Source organism: Castor canadensis, chromosome 10 (genome assembly GCF_047511655.1).
Source record: "Castor canadensis chromosome 10, mCasCan1.hap1v2, whole genome shotgun sequence".
NCBI lineage: Eukaryota > Metazoa > Chordata > Mammalia > Rodentia > Castoridae > Castor > Castor canadensis.
In genome coordinates this window covers 3625844-3648912 of record NC_133395.1, presented here as the reverse complement: position 1 = coordinate 3648912, position 23069 = coordinate 3625844, and the positions used below count along the sequence as shown (strand labels likewise).

At 47.2% G+C, this 23069-nt stretch overlaps 1 protein-coding gene across 3 annotated transcripts in view; it reads left to right on the top strand.

Moving 5' to 3' along the window:
* The window catches only part of Myo16 (myosin XVI), a 518261-nt gene that overhangs the window by 450564 nt on the left and 44628 nt on the right, over nucleotides 1–23069 (top strand). For all 3 annotated transcript variants that reach the window (XM_074043002.1, XM_074043003.1, XM_074043001.1), the window contains exon 32: nucleotides 7037–8140. In XM_074043002.1, the coding sequence (XP_073899103.1) occupies nucleotides 7037–8140 (1104 nt within the window). The remainder of the gene's footprint in view (nucleotides 1–7036; nucleotides 8141–23069) is intronic.

The following is a 23069-nucleotide window of genomic DNA, read 5'->3' as shown; positions in this document are numbered from 1 at the left end:
AAATGACAAATATAAATTAATAAATGAGGAATGAAAAGAAAACAAGACTGTAGTTTTAAAACCATCTGAATTCCTTACTGCTGCTCATAGTCATCCATCACACAATAGTGTTATATCTGTGAGATATTTATGTAAAATTTGGTTTCTTGGAACCTCATTTTGTCTCCCACCTGACTGTAAGGTACTTAGCAGTGTTTTCCCCCCTGGGTGCCCCCCTCCCCCAAGGAGCACATGTTTTGGAGACTGTAAAAGAGCAAGTAGATATGTTGTTCCATTTGTAACACAGTGTGTTTCTTCTTATAATACATAATTCCTAGTACTGGTTACTTTGCAACCACAAGAAGAAAGTCTTTGATCCCCTGTGGGTAGAGATGCCTTTCTGCAGTTTAGGGCTATGCTCTAAGTATATTGTTAGGATAACAAAATTAAGTTGCTTGAGCAAGTTTTCTGGTTACCTCTGACAGATTTAGGGAGTCACAGAAGCATGGGGCTTACTCACTCAGCTTTGAGTGTTCTAGAGTTCTATTCCAGGGTCACTGGGGTGTGAAAAGCCAGCAGTTGGCAGTGGCTCTGGTCTCCACTGTGATAGGAGCTGAAGGTGGCCGAGTGGAAAACCTGGAGAAATCTTAGACATCTCTTTAGTATCACACGATTCTAGTGCAATCTACACCTGCACTGCCACAAAGCAAGGTCATCAAAGTAGCTAAAATTAAAAGCAATTTAAAATGCCCTTCCTTAGCCAATTGTCACACTGCAAACACTCAACAGCCATAGGCAGAGAAGTTTCCATCAGACAGAACGTTCTACTAGGTAGCACTCATTCTAACCCTTATGTTTTTTTTTTTACCAAATGGTAGTAGTGGTTGATTTGGGTTCATTTTGTTTTTCTTTTGCCTCTAGTAACATGTCACAACATTACCCTCATTTCTGTCTATAGGGAGGGAGAAAATGTGATCGTTCTTTAAAATGCTTTAGGTTGGCTTATCAGAGCATATTGAAAAGTCAAGTTCAAGTTCTTTTCCTTTATGAACAAAGCTGCTAAACAATTCAGAAGGTTGAAGAGTAAAAGGAACTCTGATTAGAGAACAAAGGCTAACTAGTAATGGGGTGTCGGTGGTTGGGCTGGTCTTGTTTGTGGGTTTCATCTTGTTCATAACCATGCTGCATAGAGAAAGGGAGTTTCCAGACCCATTTTTTTCACTACCTTTGTGCCTCAGAAGCATGAAATAATTTAGAAGTCAATCAATGTTAACCCTTCTCTGCAAATTATTAACAAGCTAGGGCCAACTAGCTTGTTTTCAAAGTCTGGGGTTGCTGTTGGAAAACAGCACTGGAAAGGAAGGTCATGCACCTCTGCTCACTCTCCCCTTGTAGGAAGCTTCCAGCCAACCCGCTATTTGCGAGCCCACTCTCTCTGCCTGAGCGCAGCCTTCCTCCCAGAACTGTTAGGATGCTTACGGAATCAACCCGACTGCACATCGGGCGTGAGTCTGCAGTTGCTGCAGGAGACCTGCAGAAGGGACTCGGATTCTCCAAGCCCATGGGGTCAAGTGGCAGTGACAGCATAACCCTCCCTGTCAAACTGGCAGAGCACTCAGTGCAGTTCATAGGTTGTTACAGGCTTGTTCACAAAGCCTATGAAGATCAGTCTCCTCATCTGAGAAATGGGCTCTAAATCCCGAACCGTGGAATCTGGGACAAAGTAGTGACATGGGTGAACCACCGCCTGCTCTGAGTGAACTAGAAAAGCACATTTTCTGCATGGTTTCCACCCTGCCACCCTGTTCCATGAGGACTCTTCCAAGCCCCCCATTCCCTAATAGCCACTTCCTTAATGAACCCCAAAACCACTTAAAATTGTACAGCCCCTCCTCGATGGATTCCTGGCTATAGGTGTAGATAAAATAACGGATCAGCTCTGTGGCTTAATTTGGAAATTATATTTTTCAGTGCCTTATTTACATATTTATTCTAGCAAGTACTCTACAAGCACATGCAACTTCTAGAAATCCATTTTTTTGTGCTGCCTGCTTTAATAACAAATTTGCTACTTAGCAATCAGTCAAACACAACACCACTGTTGAGGCTCAGAGTCTGCCCTTGAGTGGGCCAGGCTCAGTGTGTCAGCATAGTTTTAGGGGAAGCCCCTTGACGATGCTTTGCTGTCCCCTGAAGTTTGATGGGCACTAGGTCTTCTGTGAACAGGACTCTGTGGCTCACCACCTATGATGCAGCCATGACACTAACTGAGTGGATCCCCCCGCCTGGGTCCCCCCAGCCCCAGGCCTTGCAGACCACTGCGGGAGACTGAGGTCAACAGGGCGACAGCAGTGAGAGCAGAACACTGTGCACACAGAGCCACAGAGTGGCTGACCTCTGTGGGAAGGACACCGAGGCAGCAGCAAGATTGCTGGCTGGACAGATGGGGACAGGAGAGGACAGGGAAAGGTGCTATCAGGACTGCTGCTGCCACCCAAATGGCTACACTATAACACAACTCACCGGAAGCCCATTCTATCCCTTCCCTAGCTGGCTGAAAATCCACACTACACCTTCACGCAGGTGTGCAGCTGGCACTTAGCGATGCACCTGCTATGTCCTGCTTCCTGAGACTGAGATGTCCTGGCTCCCGTGCTCAGAGCTGAGCCTGCTCTAAGACTGAGCATTATCTCGGGAAGAACTGGAGAGGGGCTTTTACACAGCTGCACAGATTTTCCTGAGGAAGCAGCATCTCCTCCTTTTCTGCAAAGATTAAATGAATATTAAAATTGCAGGTGTCTCGTTTGTAGTGAGAATGGGGCCCAAACAGTGATGGTGACAAACATCACCAACACATCTTTAAAAAAAAAATTCAACAGGGAAAATTTTGTATGAGAAAATGTTTCTCTGCTAACAGAGATTAAACGCAACAAGCCCCCGAGTCTCCTGCCAGCTCAGAGAAGTGGGGTGTTTTTAAGTGCTGAGACTCGGGAAGGTAGAGAAACTCCTAAGTACCTTTTAGGACTGACACCAAACCTTTCCCTAAAGGTACCCTGAGCTCACAGAATGTCTACTGGGCTCCATCTCGTTGGCATTGTCAAGTCATCGCAAATGCTTCATGCATACATTTTAGGGCTAAAAATTTAAGAAAATTCGTAATATAAATTTTTACTGGCCCTTAAATCATATTTGCAACTGAATATTTCCCATCCGTGCACCCAGAAATAACCACAAAACCAAACTCGACCTTAATTCTCTAACTATGCTTGTCTAATTTCAATCTTGATTTCTGGTTCTGACTCCTAGAGTGTCCAAGTTATCTGTTAAAGAGTGGGACAGGAAATTGTTCCACCTGCACACACAACCTGTGCAGCTGTGTCCAGCTATCCCACCCCCTACCCACATCCCCTCCACCCCTCACCCTCCCACAACCCCCCCATCCCACCCCCCCCAGCTGAAGTCCTTCTCATTGGTTAAGAACCCCGTCCATCTCCCGTGATTCATTCTAGCTGTGCAGCAGGAATAATGCACCTGCTGGGAACAGGTGCATACTAGCGTGTGCTAGTATCTTCTGTCACTATGGCTCTTAGATAGATGGGGAACCTGAGTCATGAAGCAGGGTGTGACATGCCCAGTGTCACACAGCCAATCTTTGGTCCTAGCAGTGGGACTCCAGAGCCCTGTTTCTTGGTGCTTCCTAAAGCTGTATACTTGTTTAATACAAAAAAGCTTTTATCCGCATCTAAAGCCAACCTGAGGGAACTCTCTGTCCATTGTCTATCCCTGGCTAACAACCCATCCAAAATGTGGTGACTTGAAATGATGGGATGGTTTTGCTTTAGCTCTTGGGCTCTGGATGTCAGCAGGGCACACTGGCATGGTTCCCAGTCCATGAAGGTCCCTTATGAAGGTGACTTCGATCATCCTGAACACCTGGCATTCTTGTATCTGGTATTGACTGTCTGAAGTCTATGCATCTCTGGGTGACCTCTTGTCCTTGCTGGGGCAGCTTTGGAGTACAGAAAGTCATACAGAGAGGATCCATGTTCCAAAGGCATGTGCACTGAAGAGGGAAAGCAGGCAGACTTAGCATCGCCTGGGATAAGCAGTCTGTAAGTCACATAGCAAGCATCTCCCTGCCCTTTTCTATCCATAGGGGCATCTGGGCCCAGCCAGGTTTAGGAAAAGAGGCATGCATTCTACTTCTTGATAGGAATGGAAATAATAATGAGTCAAATTTTCTGGAAAGTGCCATCTGCCTCATTCCACACTCTGACAAAAAACAAAAAACTCCTCATATAAAACACTCCCAGATCCTTCTCTGATGCCCTATCACCTTCTTTCATTCCATCAGTGCACCACAGGCACCCCAGAGCCAGGCCTCCTCCACTGAGTCAAGGCCAGGTGAGCAGACTCCCCAGGTAAGGTCCACCAGTGGACAGTATCTGAAGGCTTGTGACCAAAACCTTCTCCCCCAGACAGCCAGCGTACACTGGAGGGACAGGTGAAGGACGAGTACACATGTCCCTACCTAAAAAGGGAAGTCATGTGGCACTGACACGGTATGTGTAGTTCTGAGCAACAGCTAGAAATGTGCCAGTACTGCATCCCTGGGAACAGAGTCCTGGTCCTGACTGTGATTTTCCCATGGCTCTTAGCTTACTTTTGTTTGTTTGTTTGTTTTTGGCAGCACTGGGGTTTGAACTCAGGGCCTCATGCCTGCTAGGCAGGCGTTCTTACTGCTTGAGCCACTCCACCAGCTCTTCCATGGCTCTTAGGTCTGTGCTCTGAAATCTTGCTTTCACCCTTTGAATTGTAATTCCTGGTCTATAAGAAAGGGTTCCTCTTGGGGGCCGGTTGTCATCTCAGTCTGCTTCCTGTTGACAAAATTCTGAGAACCCAAATTCTCTTCATTTGTATTGACTCTTTCAAGACACATTGACAATTCTCACAAAAGCTTTGTTAGTTTCTTGTGAGTCAATTTGTGATGTTTTCTGTTAGTCACCAGTCACCTCTATGAACCTCTGAGCTAATCCCTCCTGTGTCCCTGTGTCAGGGACACTGAGTGCTTCTGTGAGGCAATAGCCTGGATGTTCTCAAGGGACCCGTAGCTCTGCTTCTTTGTAGAGGTCTGTGAGGGACTGCCACCAACTTTCTGAGGATCTAATCAATAGCCTTGGCTTTATTTATTTATTTATTTATTTATTTTATTATTTTTTTGGTGGCACTGGGATTTGAACTCAGGGCCTCATGCTTGCTAGGCAGCCCTCTACCACTTGAGCCACTCTGCTAGCCCTTGGTTTGGTCTTTAGATCCCATTTTCCCATCTCTGCTCAGAAGATCTTTCTTAATTTTAGAATCATTTTGAGACAACCATTGCACTTTCACGTACAGAGAGTCCTGGCTTCCTTTGTGGTAATAGTTGTCATTGCCTCCACTCTCCACTGTCATGCTGCCCTCCAGGAATCAGGAAGAATCCCAGTGCAGCTGCGACTCTGCTTCACCAGATCACCCAGGTCACTTTAGCAAGTTTCCAGTTTGCCCCATCACCATGGGTAACAGCACCCCAGACTTTCCACTGTGATATAAAAAATGTCATGTTTCCTCCATCTCTCATGTCTCCTGTCCCTCACGTTCCTTCCAACCTCAGCTGGAGCTTCCTCCAGGGCTACAAGCTTCTGTGGATGGTCCCTTCAATGTCCCTGATTTGCCAAACTGTGCCAAATGGTGTTTGGCATTTCACATATGGCAGAAGCCCCCTTTCAGGCACTGGTGTGCTCTCACGTTCTAGCACTTGACTGGCCCCACCAGGCAGCAATCTGCAGGCCCCACAACTGCAGCCAAACACGACTGGGGCTGGAGTTCATGACATGTATGGCTGGGACCAGAAAACTGGCAGCTGAAGACCAGAGCACACAGGGTCTCTCCAAGGTTTCTCCAAGACAGGGCTGCTTCAGGGGGTCCAGACATCTAACCTGGAAGCCAGAACTCTCACACTGTGTGTCCCAAAAGGGTGGGCTCAGTCTCAGAGGGCAGATGAAACCAACCTGTCATCTTGTTCTCTGGGCAGCCAGAGACCCCCCTTCCACCCACCCACCCAAGGTTCAGGTTCAGCAAGGGCACGTGGGGCTAGAAACACAGAAGCCAGCTGGGGATAAAACCATCTGCCACAAATCCTGAAAACTATTCTTGTCTTCAGGACAGCTCTGTAACACTAATGGTAACGCTGGGTGGGATCGCCCTCTGTCCAGGAAAGGTAGGAGCTGCTAGGTATAGCATCCTGGAAGTCTCTAGAATAATGCTTCCTAGTCAGAGAACTGCACACTTCAGGTATTTTCTGTTCTTAAAAGTTGATTGCCTTAGGAGCACTGTACTGTACTAGCAACACAAGGAGTTAGAAAACAGACTTTTTTATTTTCTGTCCTTTTCTATTTCCATTTGTGTTTTGTTTTGTTCTGTTTGAGACAGGATCTCACAGTGCAGCCCAGGCTGGCTTCCGAATCTCCATCCTCCCTCTCCCCTGTGCTGGGATTACAGGTGTGTGCCACCACACCAAGCTCCATTTCCATTTGGATGATTCCTGTGTGCAGTACCTGTCAGCTTTATTCCCCTGGGGTCAAGAGTGACACGGTCACTACACTGAGGCTGAGTGAGATTTGCCTAAGTCTTTTTCTAAAACCGTGGTTCTCTGCCACTATCCACCCTCGCCCCATCCCCAAGCACCCTGTTCTGTGACCCTCGCCCTGACCTGTCCTCTCTCTCCTTCACTGGCCGGCCCTCTTCCTAACACACAGGCACTTCACTCCCTCCGCTGTGGCTCCCTTTACCCCCTTTCCGGGGGAGGTCGGAGGTCACTGATCCCCTTGGTGGTCTCGGGTGGTGGAGGTCCGCTGGGGTTCCTGGAGAGTGGAGGGGCACAGACCTGGGCTCTGCACAGCTCCAGGCCCGTGGCACCCAAGGTGACCTTGGCGCAGGGCCACCGCGCCCAGCCGGAGCTGGCTTCCCTGGGGCACCTCGCTCGCTCATTCATCCTCGGTCTCCCTGTCTTCCCCTTCAGCTCTGACGCGGCCCAGACCCCACAGCGACGACTACAGCACCATGAAAAAGATTCCCCCTCGGAAGCCAAAGAGGAGCCCGAACACGAAGCTCAGCGGCTCCTACGAGGAGATCTGGGGTCCGAGGCCCCCGGGCGCGCGCCAGGCCCCGGGGACACCAAGTGCGCAGCGGGCGGGTCCAGCGGACACGGCTCCTCAGTGCACTCCGCAGCTGCCGCTGCGCCTGCCTCTGCCCCAAGAGGACGAGGACGACGACACCGACGAGCCCGTGTACATCGAGATGGTGGGGAACGCGGCTGGGGCGGGCGGGCCTGGGGCCGACAGCCAGGACCAGGGCGAGTCCGTGTACGAGGAGATGAAGTACTTCTTGCCCGAAGAGGGCTGCGGCCTGGGGATGGCCTCCTTCCTGGCCTCCTCGCCTCCGCTGTTCTTGGAGACCCGGAAAGCTATCGCCTTGGAGGCTGTGGAGGGGAGCTGCCAGCCCCTTAGGGACACTTGTGACATCCCGCCCCCGTTCCCCAATCTGCTGCCTCACCGGCCCCCGCTGCTGGTCTTCCCCCCGACCCCGGTGACCTGCTCCCCGGTCTCCGACGAGTCGCCCCTGACGCCCCTGGAGGTGAAGAGGCTGCCCGTCCTGGAGACCAACCTCAAGTACCCGGTCCAGTCAGAAGGGTCCAGCCCCTTGTCGCCGCAGTATTGCAAAACGCAGAAGGGGGACAGCGACAGGCCAGCATCCCCAGGCCTGTCCGGCAGGGCCTCGCCACCCATGTCGCCGCCACCGCCCCCCGGGCCGCCCCCCGCGCCCGGCAGGCCGCCCTCGCACTTCCCCTTCCCGCCCGCCAGCGACGCGCCCCGGGTGCTGCCCAAGCCCAGCCAGGCGCCGCAGTCCCCCGCCAGGGCCAGGGCCACCAGGCCCGAGCACAGGAGGGGCCCCGCCGCCTCCCCGCCCGGGCCCTACAGTCCCCCGCACGCCCGGCCGCCATCCAGCCCCCTGGACGAGCTGGCCAGCCTCTTCAGCTCGGGCCGGAGCTTGCTGCGCAGCTCTGCAGCCGGCCGCAAGATCAGGGAGGCCACGGGCGAGCAGGCCACCCGCGAGCAGGCCACAGGTGAGCGGGCCCCGCAACCCCAGGTGCAGATGTGCTGTGCACCCTGTCCCCATCCAAGGGGTGGGGGGAGGGGGACAGGGTCGCTCAGGGCAGGTGACAACTGCAAAATGTCTATGGAACCAATATAGCCTGGGGGAGGCACTCATTTCATGACACTGGAATATGAGCACTAAAACAGAGTCACCAAATTGTCGCTTGATCCACGTTGGACTAGCAATATTAGATTTTGGCTACTGGTTTCTTTTCTTGCAATACTTCCTTATAATGTGAGAATAGCATTTTTGGTAACATTAATTTACTGGTTTCCACTGGATTTCCAGTTCACCTTTAACCCCTGGGTGACCCTGTGTCTTACCATCCATCTCACTTTGCCCTTTGGTGACTACCTTACACAGGACATCACTCACCTGGAGGTTGTATCGAATGCTTGGTTTCCTTCTGTTAACTTGGCCCCCGAGGGACTGCACACCAATCTGTCCTAACTGGTGCTGTCCTGGGGCGGCTCAGGGTCAGGCCCAGTCTGCCATCACCATCTGCTCAGCTGGGGAGTGGTCGCCTCTACTTATTCTGTGTCCTCGAAAAGGCAGAACAAATGTAGCTAGCAAAACCATTCCATGGGAATTTTCTGCTAAGCTTGTGTAAGTAGCTCGCCATGGGCCACTTCATTCAGATGAGGTCACCTTTGTACCAAATGTTACTTCAGATTTCCTCCATAACCACAAGGAATGTAATTATTTTCCAAAGGGTATATTATATATATATATAGGGATTTGATACAAAATCAAACTATTTTCCTAATTGACGATTTGGGGGAAAGAAATACATTAATATAAAGCCTTTCCTCAGTCGGGGTGCCACTAGGTCCCCTAACTTCTCACAATGGTGAACAGCAACCAGAGACTTCCTCTCTTAAGAGGTAGGTTGGAATAAGGATTTCCACCTGTGGTGTAACATTTTATGGATGCACTAACCTTCTTCTTACAAAGGAAATACATAAATACACTGGCTTTCATCATTTGATTAAGATACTGCTTTAGGATCAAACTAGACGATCCAGAAAGCAATCTGAGCAAGTATAAAGTGGATCAGGACAAAGAACCCTGGCAAAGAGATGAAGAACCCACCCTCTGTTTTTTTGGTCAAAGAAGCTAATAGGCCATCAATAAATGAAGTTGTACTCATACATAGCAGCAGAATGTTTGAATTTCACAAGTCATATTTCCTTCCAAGGAGGACAAGAGAAAAATCACTAAGTGAACAAACGATATTTGCTTGTAGAATGAAACATTTGTTAAAACTTCATAAATTGTGTTACTGTAAATTCTTCTTGACTTTATTCTATTCAAGGAAGTGAAAGTTAATGAATTTCTAGACAGACAGACCTCATCACTAGGAAATTTCAAAGCTGGATGTGGAGGACAGAGAAAATGATCGAGAGGCCTCCAGGTATCCTATGTGAAATTGCTAATTCTACCCTAACGGTAGCACTAACCAGTGCTTAGGGACACACCAAAACCTTAAGTACAACGCTATTAGTTCAACTTTAAAATTGTAAAACAGCTATTTTCCTATTGTGTGCTTCTACAAAATACTTTTTAATTTGAGAAGATTACTTTGGACCATTTTTGACTTTAGTTGTCCTTACAGAAAAGGCAACCATATGGACCAGACATTCCCCACTCAGGTGGAGGAACTCCAGCCACACAACTGAGAACGATGCAATTCACTGTGGTCTGCGATGAGGGAAATTCATTTACAAGTTTGCAGGACATGTTCTTGTGAAATACAACAGGTTAATCGTTGCGAATTGAAAAGGAGTTAACGACAAGATATGGAAGGAAAGGATGTAGAGCCAGGGCTAAGACCTCGAGCCACTTACGTGATTATTAAGGTTTCCACAATTTGATCCTGAAGGTGAATAATCCTCCTTCTTCTGAGTGAAGTCAATGCGGTTATTCACCACTTACTACAGCCTTGGGATTTCTTTCCTTTACACTTTTAACTCTTCTCCACCCTCTTTACATTTAAAGGCATTCTTATTTTCACCTAAAATAGCTCACTGATCAAACCATCCAATGTGTGGTTAACTCACCCTCAAGGTACCTTAACTAATTTCAGTTCGTTTCTTATACTGCTGTGAGATGGGGGGAATGTTCTACGAATTTTGCAGAAGGGTTCAAAACACTTCTCTTCTTTGAAACCGTGACCTTGAGAAGATTAGACTACCCACTAATTCCTTGCTGTAAGGATCCAGTGAAATGCAGCGTGCTGTAATGCACAATGAGTTACGTATCTCGCCTGTGTGCATCGACTCCAGCACCCCTCCACAGACTTTTGCATGAAGGCTTGCACAACAACAGTGTCCCTCAAATGGTTCACTTCCAGCAGACCCTGTGGATAGGTCACTTGAGACACAGATTCTAAGAAGCAGAACACACGTGCAGTATGCTAAGTCGTAACTGTAGTGCCATATTCTAGGCACTGTTTAACCCATTGGGTCCTCCTACTACTGTAATGTACCTGCTACCTATTATACCCTTTTGACAGATGGGGAAAGTGAGGCCCAGGGGTGTTATCAACTTGCTGTTCATAAGAGACAGCATGAGTGAACAGTGATTCTGTCCCCAGCGGCCCTTAATCACAAACGATGCCGCCTGAGGCAGGAATGGGGGTGTTAAAATGTGTATTTGCTCACTGAGGTACAACAAGTAAGAGTCAGAGACTTTGGATGCAGGGAATCATTACAAAAACTCAAGAATTCCACAAACTTTACAGATTTCAGCCTGTGTATAATTCTGCAATGTGGAATGCAGGCCACTTGGTCCCTAGGATGAAGAACGACTGAACGTTTCATTAGCAAAGATCTCACTAATGGCAGTTTTTACCTGGTGCTATAATATGACTAACATCATCGTACTAATCACGTCTAGTTGCCCAGTTTAAAAACACAGGAGGCCCACTTCCCTTGGTGAGTGAGTCACTGGCTGGTCCAGGCCACTAGGGTGCTCCCTAGCTCTGGACAGCTGGGTCGGCTGACTTTGTCCTCACTGAAGTGAAATAACCTGAGCTCACGCCCTCCCCCACTGAGGATCAGGATGCCCGGGCATTGGCCCAGGCGCAGTCTGGAGGAGACTGGGGAAGAGAGCCAGGCTGCAGTAAGGAGAGGCGGACCCACAGTACACTTTTTAAAAGTCTGGATTTTATTACTTTCTGATGCAAGTGTCCTGAGCGTATAAGAGATAAACAGATGCTTTCCAATGACAGCAGCAAAAAAATATAATATGCAATATTTCTTTCCAAATTAAAGGTGTATTAAATAGTTATTTGGTGGAAAACCTATCTTCAAAAAACAGTTGACTTGTAAACAGAGTTGATAGATTCAGCATTTTTCCTTAATAAAATTCACTGAAGCCAAATGGAAATTACTGTAAATCAGTATTCCATCTGATTACATAAACAATTCCAAATAAGAATTCTTTGAGTTTGGAAGTTCAGAGTACTATATAAATGAACTTTTATGGTGTGATATTTTTATTCCAAAGGGTTATTTGTTTAAAAATGCATGCTTTTTAAAAGTCTACTTTATGGAAACTTTTATGCAAAAGTGGGGAAAATAGATAAATGAGCTCCCTGTGACCAGCGCGCCAGTGGTCAGTCCATCCGGGGTCCAATCTTTTAATAAATAAATAAGTGTAACTATAGCACCACACGTGCTCTGCAGGGGGCGCAGCATATTCTTAAGAGACCCACACCCACGAGGCCACTACTGGTGACAAATCTGTGTCTGCAAACCAGGGCATTTTTGTGGCACAAGCAAAGCAAGTCTCAGAAGTTAATGATCCACCAAAACAACACAGCCCTGCAAGACCCTCCAGGTGTCTTCAGTGAGGCTCCTGGCATAGAAATCTGGTGCACACAACCCTTCTGCCATGGAAAAAATCTTGTGGATTTCTAAGCTAAATTTTGTGGTGCACACCTATGTAATCCCAGCACTAGGGAGGCTAAAGCAGGAGGATCATGAGTTCAAGTCCATCCTGAGTTGCATAGCAAGACCCCATCTCGAAAACCAAAATGGATTTCTAAATATTACATCCAAGTGGAAATAAATGTGGAAGATCTAAGTTCAAATAGAATCACAATCCCATCTTAAATTCCAAAAAAGCAGCAACCAGTGGTATGTCAGGTCAATATTTTTATGAGGTTTAGATGCCTTTGTGCCAAGTGAAGAGCGTTACTTTTTCACTGTTTCATCACAAGAAGCCGAACGCTTCAGCACCACTGAAATACCGTCGAATTTCTGGCAGTAACGTGGGCCTTGCTCAAGCACAGTGTTTGAAAATGGCCACTCTCTGCTCCTGAAGTTTGAAGCAGAAGTTTGAACATTATCATCCCTTAATCTCTGACACACTCAAATGAGATTGCAGCCTTAGAAATTAATCCACTTTATGCAATTCTGGACCTCACATGATCGATGCAGCGCTTATTATCCACAGGCCTCTCGTCTGGGGGAGTCCAGGGTTCCCACTCGCTCCCTGTGAGCTCTCTCACGGTGTGTGTGTGTCCCTGGCCTGAGGGCTCGGGGAAGTTATGAAGGATGTGCACAGAAGGATCACATAGCTTACTGGTGTGTGATGTGCCTGTCTGATTGCTGCATTCCTGCCCCGCACAGAAGCCTCCCCGCAGTGAGGGGAAAGCATTCCTTTGCATACTGGAACCATTTCGAATCCACTCATTGTCCAAATGAGACACCCCTTGGGGAAGCAACACTAACACCACCCCTGGTGAAGGCGGCTCTGGTCAGCTCTAATGGCCCCAAGCAGAGGGGCCGGCATGCTCTCTGCCTGTCCTGCCCTGAACCAGGCTTTGATGAGAAAAGAACTGGTCTTTTCTGGGAGACAAGGAGTTTCCCACTCATTTCTTGGCCGCTCTGCAGTAGGCAAGAGTATCTGTGCTTGGGAATCATCGCGATACATTTCAGTGTGTCTGAGTAAAAACAGAACTTTGTTCATTTACACAAAGAAATAAGCTTTGACTTTTTAGGAATTGATCAGTAGCCAAACTTACCTATGTTAAGAACATAAAAGTCTTTGTCTATATTATCTTGGAAAGACATTTTTAATGCCCAAGTATTTGTGAATATTTTGAAGTTTTTCTCACAATGCATCACATTTTCTCTCTTTAAATACCAAAGAATTCACATAAGGACATTGTGCAAGCGGACTTGTGTGAACTTGCACAGCTAATTCCCCACAGTCATCCGATAAGCATTTTGTTAGTATAACTCTCAGGACTCTTTGCTGAGAATCAAAAAAGAAAAGGAATGAGTAAATGTGGTATTGCCTCTGCCTTCTTACAGGCCTTCCCAGAGGCCAAAAGGTGCACCCCACTTGAGTGGGGGAAATTCCAGTAGGGGAGAGAATCTTCAACCTGGGGCTCCTACACCACTTGGGAATCCATGGTTCCCAAGGAAGCCCCAGAGTGTACCTTGTTTGGGGAGAGGCTACATAAACTTCACAGATGCTCAGCGGTCTGGGAAAAGGCAGGTCCCTCAGCTAGAGATGAGCTCATGAGTTCAGTGGCCAGGAAAAGGAGAGGGGGGGATGCCCAGAGTTTCAGGGGGCCTGGCACTAGCACTGACAAACAGGCAGGAGGACCAATGGAAGGGGACGGTGCATGGTAGAGTTCTACAGGTGCAGAATGAGTGAACAGGCATTGGCGACTGAAAACATACCATGAGACTGACACGTCCAAGGCCTGCGTTCCTTTTAGAATGTAGCCCTGGGTTTGAGGAAGAAAGGGATAACTGAATACAGGATGGCTCACACAGGAGCAGGGTGAGATGACCTCCAAACCCAGAGCTGCCTATCAGTCTCAGAGTCTGGCTCTGTGATGTCACCACTGCTTCTCTGCTGTCACGTGGGGTTCTGTGCAAACTCTCAGGATCTCTCCGATGGAGAGCACAAAGCACCAGAGGAGGGGACCGCGCAATGATGACAGCGATGCTGAGTTCCTGCTGACGAGCTCACATACTGGGAAATACACACACTACACACAGCGTCAGTGCTCCTCCGTGCTCAATAGTAATTGCTCATGTGCCAGCGTCCCTCCTGCTGGCCAAGTGCACCGATGTCGCTCTCCTCCCTGCATCCTGTCCTCCTCAGTGAGGAAGGCAAAGCACTTGTCAGATCCCTATGGACCAATGAGTGATCTGAGACTTTAGGGGCGTAAGTGGCTTCTTGTAGTCACTACGACTAATCTGTCCCAGAGTGGGGAATCAAACATACATCTCCCACGCCCAAATTTCTTCCTATTAGCTATTCTTAGTCTCTGAAAACAATGGAACTGAAGATAGTCATATGAAGATCCTGCCTGCCTGAGGAGGTAATTCCCTTCTGAACACAGACTCCGGGACATGGGGTGGTCAGCAGCAGACAAAACCTTTCTGCTCTTTGTCACTGTTCCTGAGAGACATCCAAGCACAGAGTTCCAGCTGAAGGAACGTCAGCTGCTTCTCCTCCTCCTGCCCTCTTCCTGCTCTCTTCCTCTCTGCAGAACCAGAAAGCACCTGTCTCAGAGCTTACTCTCAGCACACAGAGATGCACCAGCATCATGTTAGCCTGTCCTCAGTCTCCTTCCCTCTGCCTCGGCCTGTTTTCTTTTAATTGTATTTAATTTATTTACTTATTTATTTTTGCAGTGCTGGGGCTTGAATTCAGGGCTCTTCACTTGCTAGGTAGGTGCTCTACAGCTTAAGCCATGCCCCAGCCATTTTTGCTCTGGCTATTTTGGAGATGTACCTCAGATTCTTTAAGGTCTTGATGGGGACTGAGTTCTCACAGAGAACCATCCACACTGAAATTGTCACCACTCACAGAGTCCTCACCAAGCATCTCATGTAGGATGTATTGGATCCCTGGTAGCAATTTAGACTTAGACTCACGAGTGGGGTGGCAGATGTCTGCTCAGGACCCCCAGGAACTAGGCAAGTAGAGGGTGTGCACACAGCTTGTGCCTGGAACCATGCTAGGGGCAGTACAGATGGTCAGCAGTGACCTTCAATAGCCACCAGGACTGTGACGGGGTAAAACACTCCACAAGATTCCGTCATCTTTCTCTATAGCAACTCTCTGAAAAGGAAATCAGGAATTTATTCTTTTCTAAATTATGTGGACATGGAAATTAAGTTACCGATGACAGCCATATTAAAAGCATGACTAGACAGAGACCTGGCCACAGACTTATGCTCAGAGCCCTGCAATGAGTGCACACCGGAGGAAGCAGAAGTCATCGGACTCATGACTGTGGCATTTCCAGTAGGCCAAGCTGCTTTGTGATTCTGTGAAACCCAGGAGCAAAACTAAGCAGAGAGTTACAACAATTAAATAGTTAGATCAATCTGCTCAAAAAGATACAGCTGAATTGTATGAATTATCTTGGGAAATTCCTTTAACACATTGAGTATAACTCCTCACCTGCTAGTATGTCAGCCAGAACAGGGTAGCATAATGAATTCATCACTTCTAGATGAGCCAAACACAGCAACAGACCATTGTAAGTGGGGAGCTCCACAATGCACCATCGGCAGTCTATCGCACCTGGAATTCTGTAAAAAGGCAGACTTTTCAGAGGAGGACTGTCTCTCATAACCAGTAAATATTTTTCATAGCATCCACCCTTAAAGCAAGCAGCTACTGTGTATTCCATGACTCTACACTGGATTGCAAACTAAACTCCCATGGAGGGCTCAAAAGACAACTCCACTCCTCTGTCCTCTGAGCCACTCAGCAGCTCTCCTTAGCAAGCCTGTAAAGACCTTCCTGATGGTCTGCAGTCACGATTGACACATAGCACAACGTCCAGGGCCTCCTTCCTTTTGTGAAGAAATACTCAGAACCCACAGTGTATGGGACGTTTTCCTTCGGAGGGGCTGGACTGAAACCATGTTCTCCTTCTTCTAAAGAGTATTGGAAGAAAAAAAAAAAGATTTCTTAATTATCAACCTGTCGTTAGTCCTTTATGCCTGACTTGAATCATTTTTATGATTAATCCCTAGATTAGCATGGAAAACTCCACGCTGTCTGAGAGCTGGCGATATTCAAACCACTTTACTCACTGCTTTATTCCATGAGTCACCAGCAGCCACCTCCTCCACCAGGTGGGAGGCATCTTGGGTTCAGGCCACTCTGTCCTGGTTTCTCCTTGAAATCTGCAGTTTTCTTATTTCCATCCCAAGTACAGGCAGTCACTGCCTTGTGCAGTTTAGCAATACATTTAATTACAAGATAATAAGCAATAGAGTGGGTCATTTGGCTCCCCACTCAATAGCTACAGAGGCCAAACAGGACAGGAATGAGCTAGATGGGAGAGGCGCATGATTGACAATGGTACCCAAAAATTTGTGCATTACACAGTCTCTAAAAACCAACCACAGGACTTCTTCATACCAAAACTTTGGCTCATGATTGAACTTAATCTTCCAAAAGATATGTTCGTTTTGAAGACAGGAAGAAGAGGCGTTTGCACTACTGGGACATGAAAGTATTTCGAAGGTGTATATGTACATTTGGGACTTAGATTGTATCATTTTCCATTTGTGTGGAAAGATGGATGATCCAGGCAGGAGTGGGAATGAGGGAAATGTGGGTGGAGCCACTGCAGTGCAGGCTTCTCCAGAGACCCGGATGCAAGAAAGCAAAGGGAGTTCCAAGGCCCAGCTGCTTGTGGAGTCATATCCAGTGGGGAGATTCACTTCAGCCAGGGAGACCCTCAGTGAGACGGCCTGGTGGATGTCACATAGGGTAGTCCCTGGGATCCTTCTACCAGTTCACATGTCCCTTGTCCCTTTGTAGGAAAATAACCTGCATCCAGCAGCAGATCCTATAGGGGAAAGTCAGGTCTTTTTAAAATGTTTGAGAACTGTATCAACTTTGTCTCTTAGTATTCAACTACTTTTTTATATGGCTAGTAATAAAGTCCCCTGAGATTTTTTTTAGAAGCCAAATTGTGTTCAGTCTTCAAGAACACTTGCATTTCCCATTGCTGCATTTCCGAGACAAGTTAGTTTTCCTCATCATACCCATTTCTGCCACATTGACCTATGCCAGCACACTGGAGATTTGCATGAATCACATGCAAGCCACACCAGGCAAGACAGCTCCAGTTGTGAGCATTAACTCCATGGATGTAGCAGCAGCTTGGTGGGGGTGTCCACCATTCATTCAGCCAGGCTCGAAATCATCTCTAAATTAGAGGCTGGCAACAGTGACACAGGAAAGAGGCTTTGTGCTTTATGTATGGTGACATGAGACCTTAGAATGTCTTTTCAATCTGATGATTGTGAGAAAACCCAGCTGCCAATTGGTGCACTTCCATGTCTGTAAGATGGAATATGTCTTACAAAGCCTCAGCCATGGAGTTAGAGAACACATTTCGTTCAGATGACAAAATTTTTCCATGACGTAGCCTCAAGGCATGGAGGTCTTTCCAGACTTAAAATATGAAAAGTTTGCTTCAGGCAAAGTGGTAAAGCTAGCAGTAATATTTAGTATTACTATTTGTTATTTGCCTCAAGATTTCAAAGAGGTTTAGAAAAATCCTTAAATTAGAAAGGCACGCTCCATTTATTCAAAATACACATTGTGGATTTCCTCAGTGCCTGGCACTGTATGGATTTTTTAAATGATAGTCGCTTCCCTCTTAAGCAGCTTGTACCAGGGACAACTGAGAGGCCGATGCTAAGAAGGGAGAATCAAGGCTGATGGGCACACAGCTGGGGCTCACAGGACACCACTCAGCCTCGATGCTCGTGAAACACTGCGCTTGTACTCGCACCACTCTCGTCTCTTCCCTTCTTAAGCGCCTGGTGTGACCCTCCGAGCTGATGTCCTAGTCCCAAACTGCAGCGTGCCCTTTGAAACACTAGTCTAAAGGAGAGGATGTATACTGAGGACTCTGAAAGAGGAGAGAGAGAGGGACTGGCTGGGGGGACGACCCCTCCTGTGCCGGCCAGTGTGGATCTCACTCTACTCTAAGAGGACTTATGAAGCCCAGAACCTGATTACAATGTGGAGTAATTGCATCAGGCTATGTGGGAAGGGTAGATGTTTTTCTTGCTATTTCTGTTTTCATTTGCATGTAAACATACTTACACATTTCAAGATTTTTTTTTTAAATTTCAGAGTATTTTCAGTCTAAACCTAAATTCATTTGTTCCATATACACCTCATATGCATGGCCTGAAAGTAATTGGACTAGATTAGTGAAACCAGTCTTCATGTTATGAAAAATTTCCACTTTCAGTGTCATGTCAGTACTCTAAAACTTTCAGAGTTTGAGTGTTTCTGATTTTGGATTTTCAGGTTAGATATGCTTGGCCTGTACTTAAAGGATTAAACAGAAATGATTCCTTGTGGTGCCACCCTGGACTCACCAGTGTGCAGTGTGGACAGGTGGACATTCAGCAGGTGTCCACAGATACTGCCACACTCTTTGTTAAAACACCGACACCTCCATACAAGTTGTTACACTGTCTTGGGTACCCAAGCTTTCATTGGCTCCTCTTGACTAAATGACAACACAGCAGGGAGGCCATGTTTCATTCTTGTCCAAGTTGATCTGGCCTTTGTCCTTTTGTTTATTAAATATTTTACATGGGAATATTTCTATACCCTGAGCAAGGGATTTGGTAAGACCTCAATATCCACCATGCTATGATCATTTTTCTTTTTCTTCTTTTCTTTTATTTTTTGGAAGTATTAGGATTTGAACTCAGGGCCTTGTACTTGCTAGGCAGCACTCTACCACTTGAACAACACCCCCGCCCTTTCTGCCTAGATATATTAGAGAGAGGCTCTCAAGTTTATTCCTGGGCTGGCCTGAACCATGATCTTCCTATTTATGCTTCTCATGTAGCTGGGATGACAGATGTGCACCACCCATCCACCTTTAATTTGAGATGGGATCTCTCAAACTTTTTGCTCTGGTTGGCCTCAAACCACAATCTTCTAGATTGCTTCTTCTCAAATAACTAAGGTTACAGGTGTGAGCCACCATGCCTGACCTTCTTTGTTTTACTTTTGCTGGCTCTCTGTTCAGTTTTTCAAATGGCAGGCACCACTGGCTTTCCATCCACACTGGGTCCCAGACATTAAGTTCTCCCAACCAGAGAGCAGGGACAACTATCCCCTCCCCTGGCTGTCTAGAGAAAGAGAAGAGGAATCATTTACCAATGACAGTAGCAGTGCTGTAGCCCACACATTGTTTCAGGACCCCTGCATTTGCATCCCATCAGACATTGAGGAAATGTCAAGATGACAGCAGTATGAATGACATCATAGAAATTGTGCCCTAAACCCAAGCTCTGGCCAGACCACCTTGTTTAAGGATTGCATACTCAACTAATTATAAAAGGAAGCTACCCAAGTACAGGGGAAGGAAAGGAAGTGACTTCTCCCCTCTTATAACAGGAACAGAATGAATGGGCAAAAGAGAATCCAATCAGTTAAATTTAAAAGAAAATTGGCACCACTTAATTTTCTGCAAAGCTTATTTATACTTGCTCAGCACATATGCCGTTGAAGATATCACTCTGTTTCCTACTTCAGTTGGTGTTTTCTAGCACAAACCAACTCCCTCCACTTGGCAAGAAGAGGGTGGCAAGCGTTAAGAGTCAGACAGCAGAGATTCCCATGGTCCCCTTTCATCCCCAGGGCACCAGTCAAAAATGTAACATGATCTGCTCTAGAGTGGTGACATCATGGCACCAGGTAATGCAGGACAGAGTTCTGGACGCACCTCTGGACTTTCAGGGTCAGGAGAGTACATGTTTTCCCAATCCCGTATGTTTCCCAATGGCCAGAGAGCTCTGGTGTTTGGTTTGTGAAGTAGTTGGTTCTTAGAGAAAAACAGCAGTCAACACACATGGTGGATCACAACCATGTCACAAGAGGACTTGGCTGGGCATATGGTCTTCAATTCCCAGATCCTTCATGACTAGTAGATGCTGGAAGTCTCTTGATACATTTGTGCAACAGTCAGTAGAAGGGCTAAGACCAATATACCCAGTTTAGGGTCAGTCAGCATTGTGCTGTTCAAAGTGTACCCAAGGCCAATGTGTCACCTCCCTGTGCTCACTTGTCAACACTCAGGGAGATCCCACTCCCCTTTCCTCATCTGAGCTTCGGGTTGGCCCATGTCTGTGGGATTCTTTACCCTGACATTAGTCTTTCTGAGAGGCAAGAAGCCAATGCTTGGTCTGTGCTGCCATGTAAGAGAAAGAGTAGTTCACACTGAGAAGCTGCAGGTGGGTTTGAAGTGGCTTCTGGGTCCTGATTTATGATCCTTCTCATGGACAGTAATAGGGGACTTTAGCAAAATCAAAGATTTAAAAGGAGTTGCCCCAGAAACTCAAACTAGCCTTGGTTTAACAGAAACTCATGCCAACTTCAGGTCTGAGCAGGATTATTCCAATTTTTCTATACCTCATCTATGTGTGTAGTAAGCTCTGTCAAATTGTGAGGTCTACATCCTAAAAATGAGAACTTGAGGAGCCTCAGGACGGCGCCAGGCCGTTGGTCTGCATTTGTACTTTTCCTTGATGTCAAGCAGGAAGAAGCAGACTCGCTCTCTCACACAGCAGCCTTTCCCAAGAGGAATTTTCCTATAGGGTTGCACAGCAGTTATAGCAAGGATGAGTAATGTCTTTAAAATGCATCTTTGCATTTTTCATGCCTTACAAGCACTCTCGGTATTCGGGCAGCCAGGATCTCCAGTTTGTTTTTCTCCTGCGTTACTGAAACCTGGATCCTTTCCCACGTGACTCTAAAACACACTCTAAAATGATCTCAAGTTGAGGTATCTAGCAGGGAGCTAAGTTCTTAAGCATTCCTCTTAATGAAACACCCTACTGCTCGTGTTCCTCCCATTCGTCTGCATTCCATTCTGTGGCGTTTGACAAGTGGGCTCCCTGTGCCTGCTTCACCCATCCCCAAAGCAAGGCCCAGCCCCACCTCCAGCCTGGGCTGGCCTTCGTGTCCCCATTCACTGGGGCTTTGCCTTCTTCTTAGGAGAAATCCTTACTAGGGGTTTGCATGGCTCTCCTAGACAGTTTCTTTGCAGTCCTAATAAACCCGTGTCCCACAATGGCCACTCAGTTTAACCCTTCAGTGTGTGCTGTCCCTTCAAGCCACCACACCCCACCCCAGGATCCTCCTTGTCTTGGGGCACTGGCTTCTCTTGGAGACTTGCTGACTCAGCATCCTTCTGGCCTCAATTCCCACCAGGAAGGCACATGGACTCCCCTTTACCCCACTCCATCCCTTCCACTCAGGCCCCATTCTGAATCCTTACTGCTTTTCTATTTATAGTGTCACACACTTTTTTTCTAGATGAATATTTTTAAAATGACTTTCTTCCTTACCTCATGCCCTGCCTCAGAACACTCTCTGGCAGCCAGGCCAGGATGCAGAGATGCTGCAGCCCTCTCCCCACACAGAGCTATGGGCAGAGCCAGCCTCCATCTCCTGGCCAAAGGCAGGTATGGCCTTGCAGCCTCCATTTCCCTTCCTACCTCCTTCCTCTCTTCTCATTCTTTCTACTTTCAAATTCCAGGCACCTTCCTCCTGCCTCACAAGAGGGACTTCCCTGGCTCTTCCTACCCTCCCCAAGTTCTCCTTTGGAGCTCTAGAGCATTTAGAGAGCCTCCTGTCACCTCTGGCCATTTATGGCATTAGCACGAGCCTCAAAATATCTTGAAGGCCATCACCCTGGAGCAGAGTCATCTTGGAAAAGCCTTTAGCAGGCACCTTGAGTGTCCTTTTCACATGAGCTAGCATTTTAAGTATCAAAGGAAGAAAAGCAGCAAAGAGTTGCTCAGTTGAGTAGGAAGAGAGTTCACAGTGAACTTTTCAGCTTATTCATCCCAACCCCCCAACAGGCATGCCATCATCTCTGCTCTTCTTTCTTGTACTCATCAGTCTGTCCTTTCATTTATCCTGTTCTCTCACCACTCCAGAATGTCGCATTGGAGACCCATTTCTTTTAAGTGCATATTTCTTAATGATCTAAGCGAGATTTTAGCATCAAGTTGGGACCCTGTAGAATCTAACGACTTGTGCAGCAGCCCATGGGGACCTCTCTCAGGTTGGGGGTAGGTAGTAGGCTCACTCCCTCAGTGCTCTCCCTACTATTCTATTCTCAGCATCCCCAAAATGGCCACCAAGTTAAATGACATCAGAAGGCCAAGCTCTCTGCCTTTAGCCCTCAGGAGTCCCCCAGAGCATCCACCAAGTCCAAGGACATTTTGCCACACACTCTGCCTTTGGCCAGGTCTCCAGAGCTGCAGACTTGAGAAGAGCTTGTGTCAGATGCCCATGGTGTCCATCAAGGTTCTCTGTCTGCTTCCCCGCCCCAAGTGTATCCAAGGGTGCTGCTGTCTCGTGTGAAGCTTTTCCCATCCCTTGCAGAATCTGCATCCCTTGAGCGAACACCCTCCCCTGAGCCTCGTCCTGCAGAACCCTGCTTCCTGCTAGACACAGCACCCCCCACGCTAACCTCATGCCTCGTGTTATCAGGGCAAACTCATATAACGGTCCATTTCTACATGAGGCTCTAGGTGTTTCCCTCTTGGGCAGTGCTCAGAGCACCCTCAGCTAGAGCAGAGGTGACATTCCTTGCGGAATACTTCAGGATTTCACACCTGTTCTTCTCCCAGGGCTGGCTAAGTCCTCCAGAGTCAGGTCTTCATCACACAGGTGATACTGGATCATCCCTCTATGCCTGGGACAGAGTCTGTCTTCCAGAGATTAGAGCTTATGCAACTGGAAAGAGGGAAACTTAACCTAAAATGAATAAAAAATAGCCAGTGAAAATTTAAGGTGTGAAGTGAACATTTATTTAAAGTCAGGAAATAAAGCAAAGCATGTATTTGGAA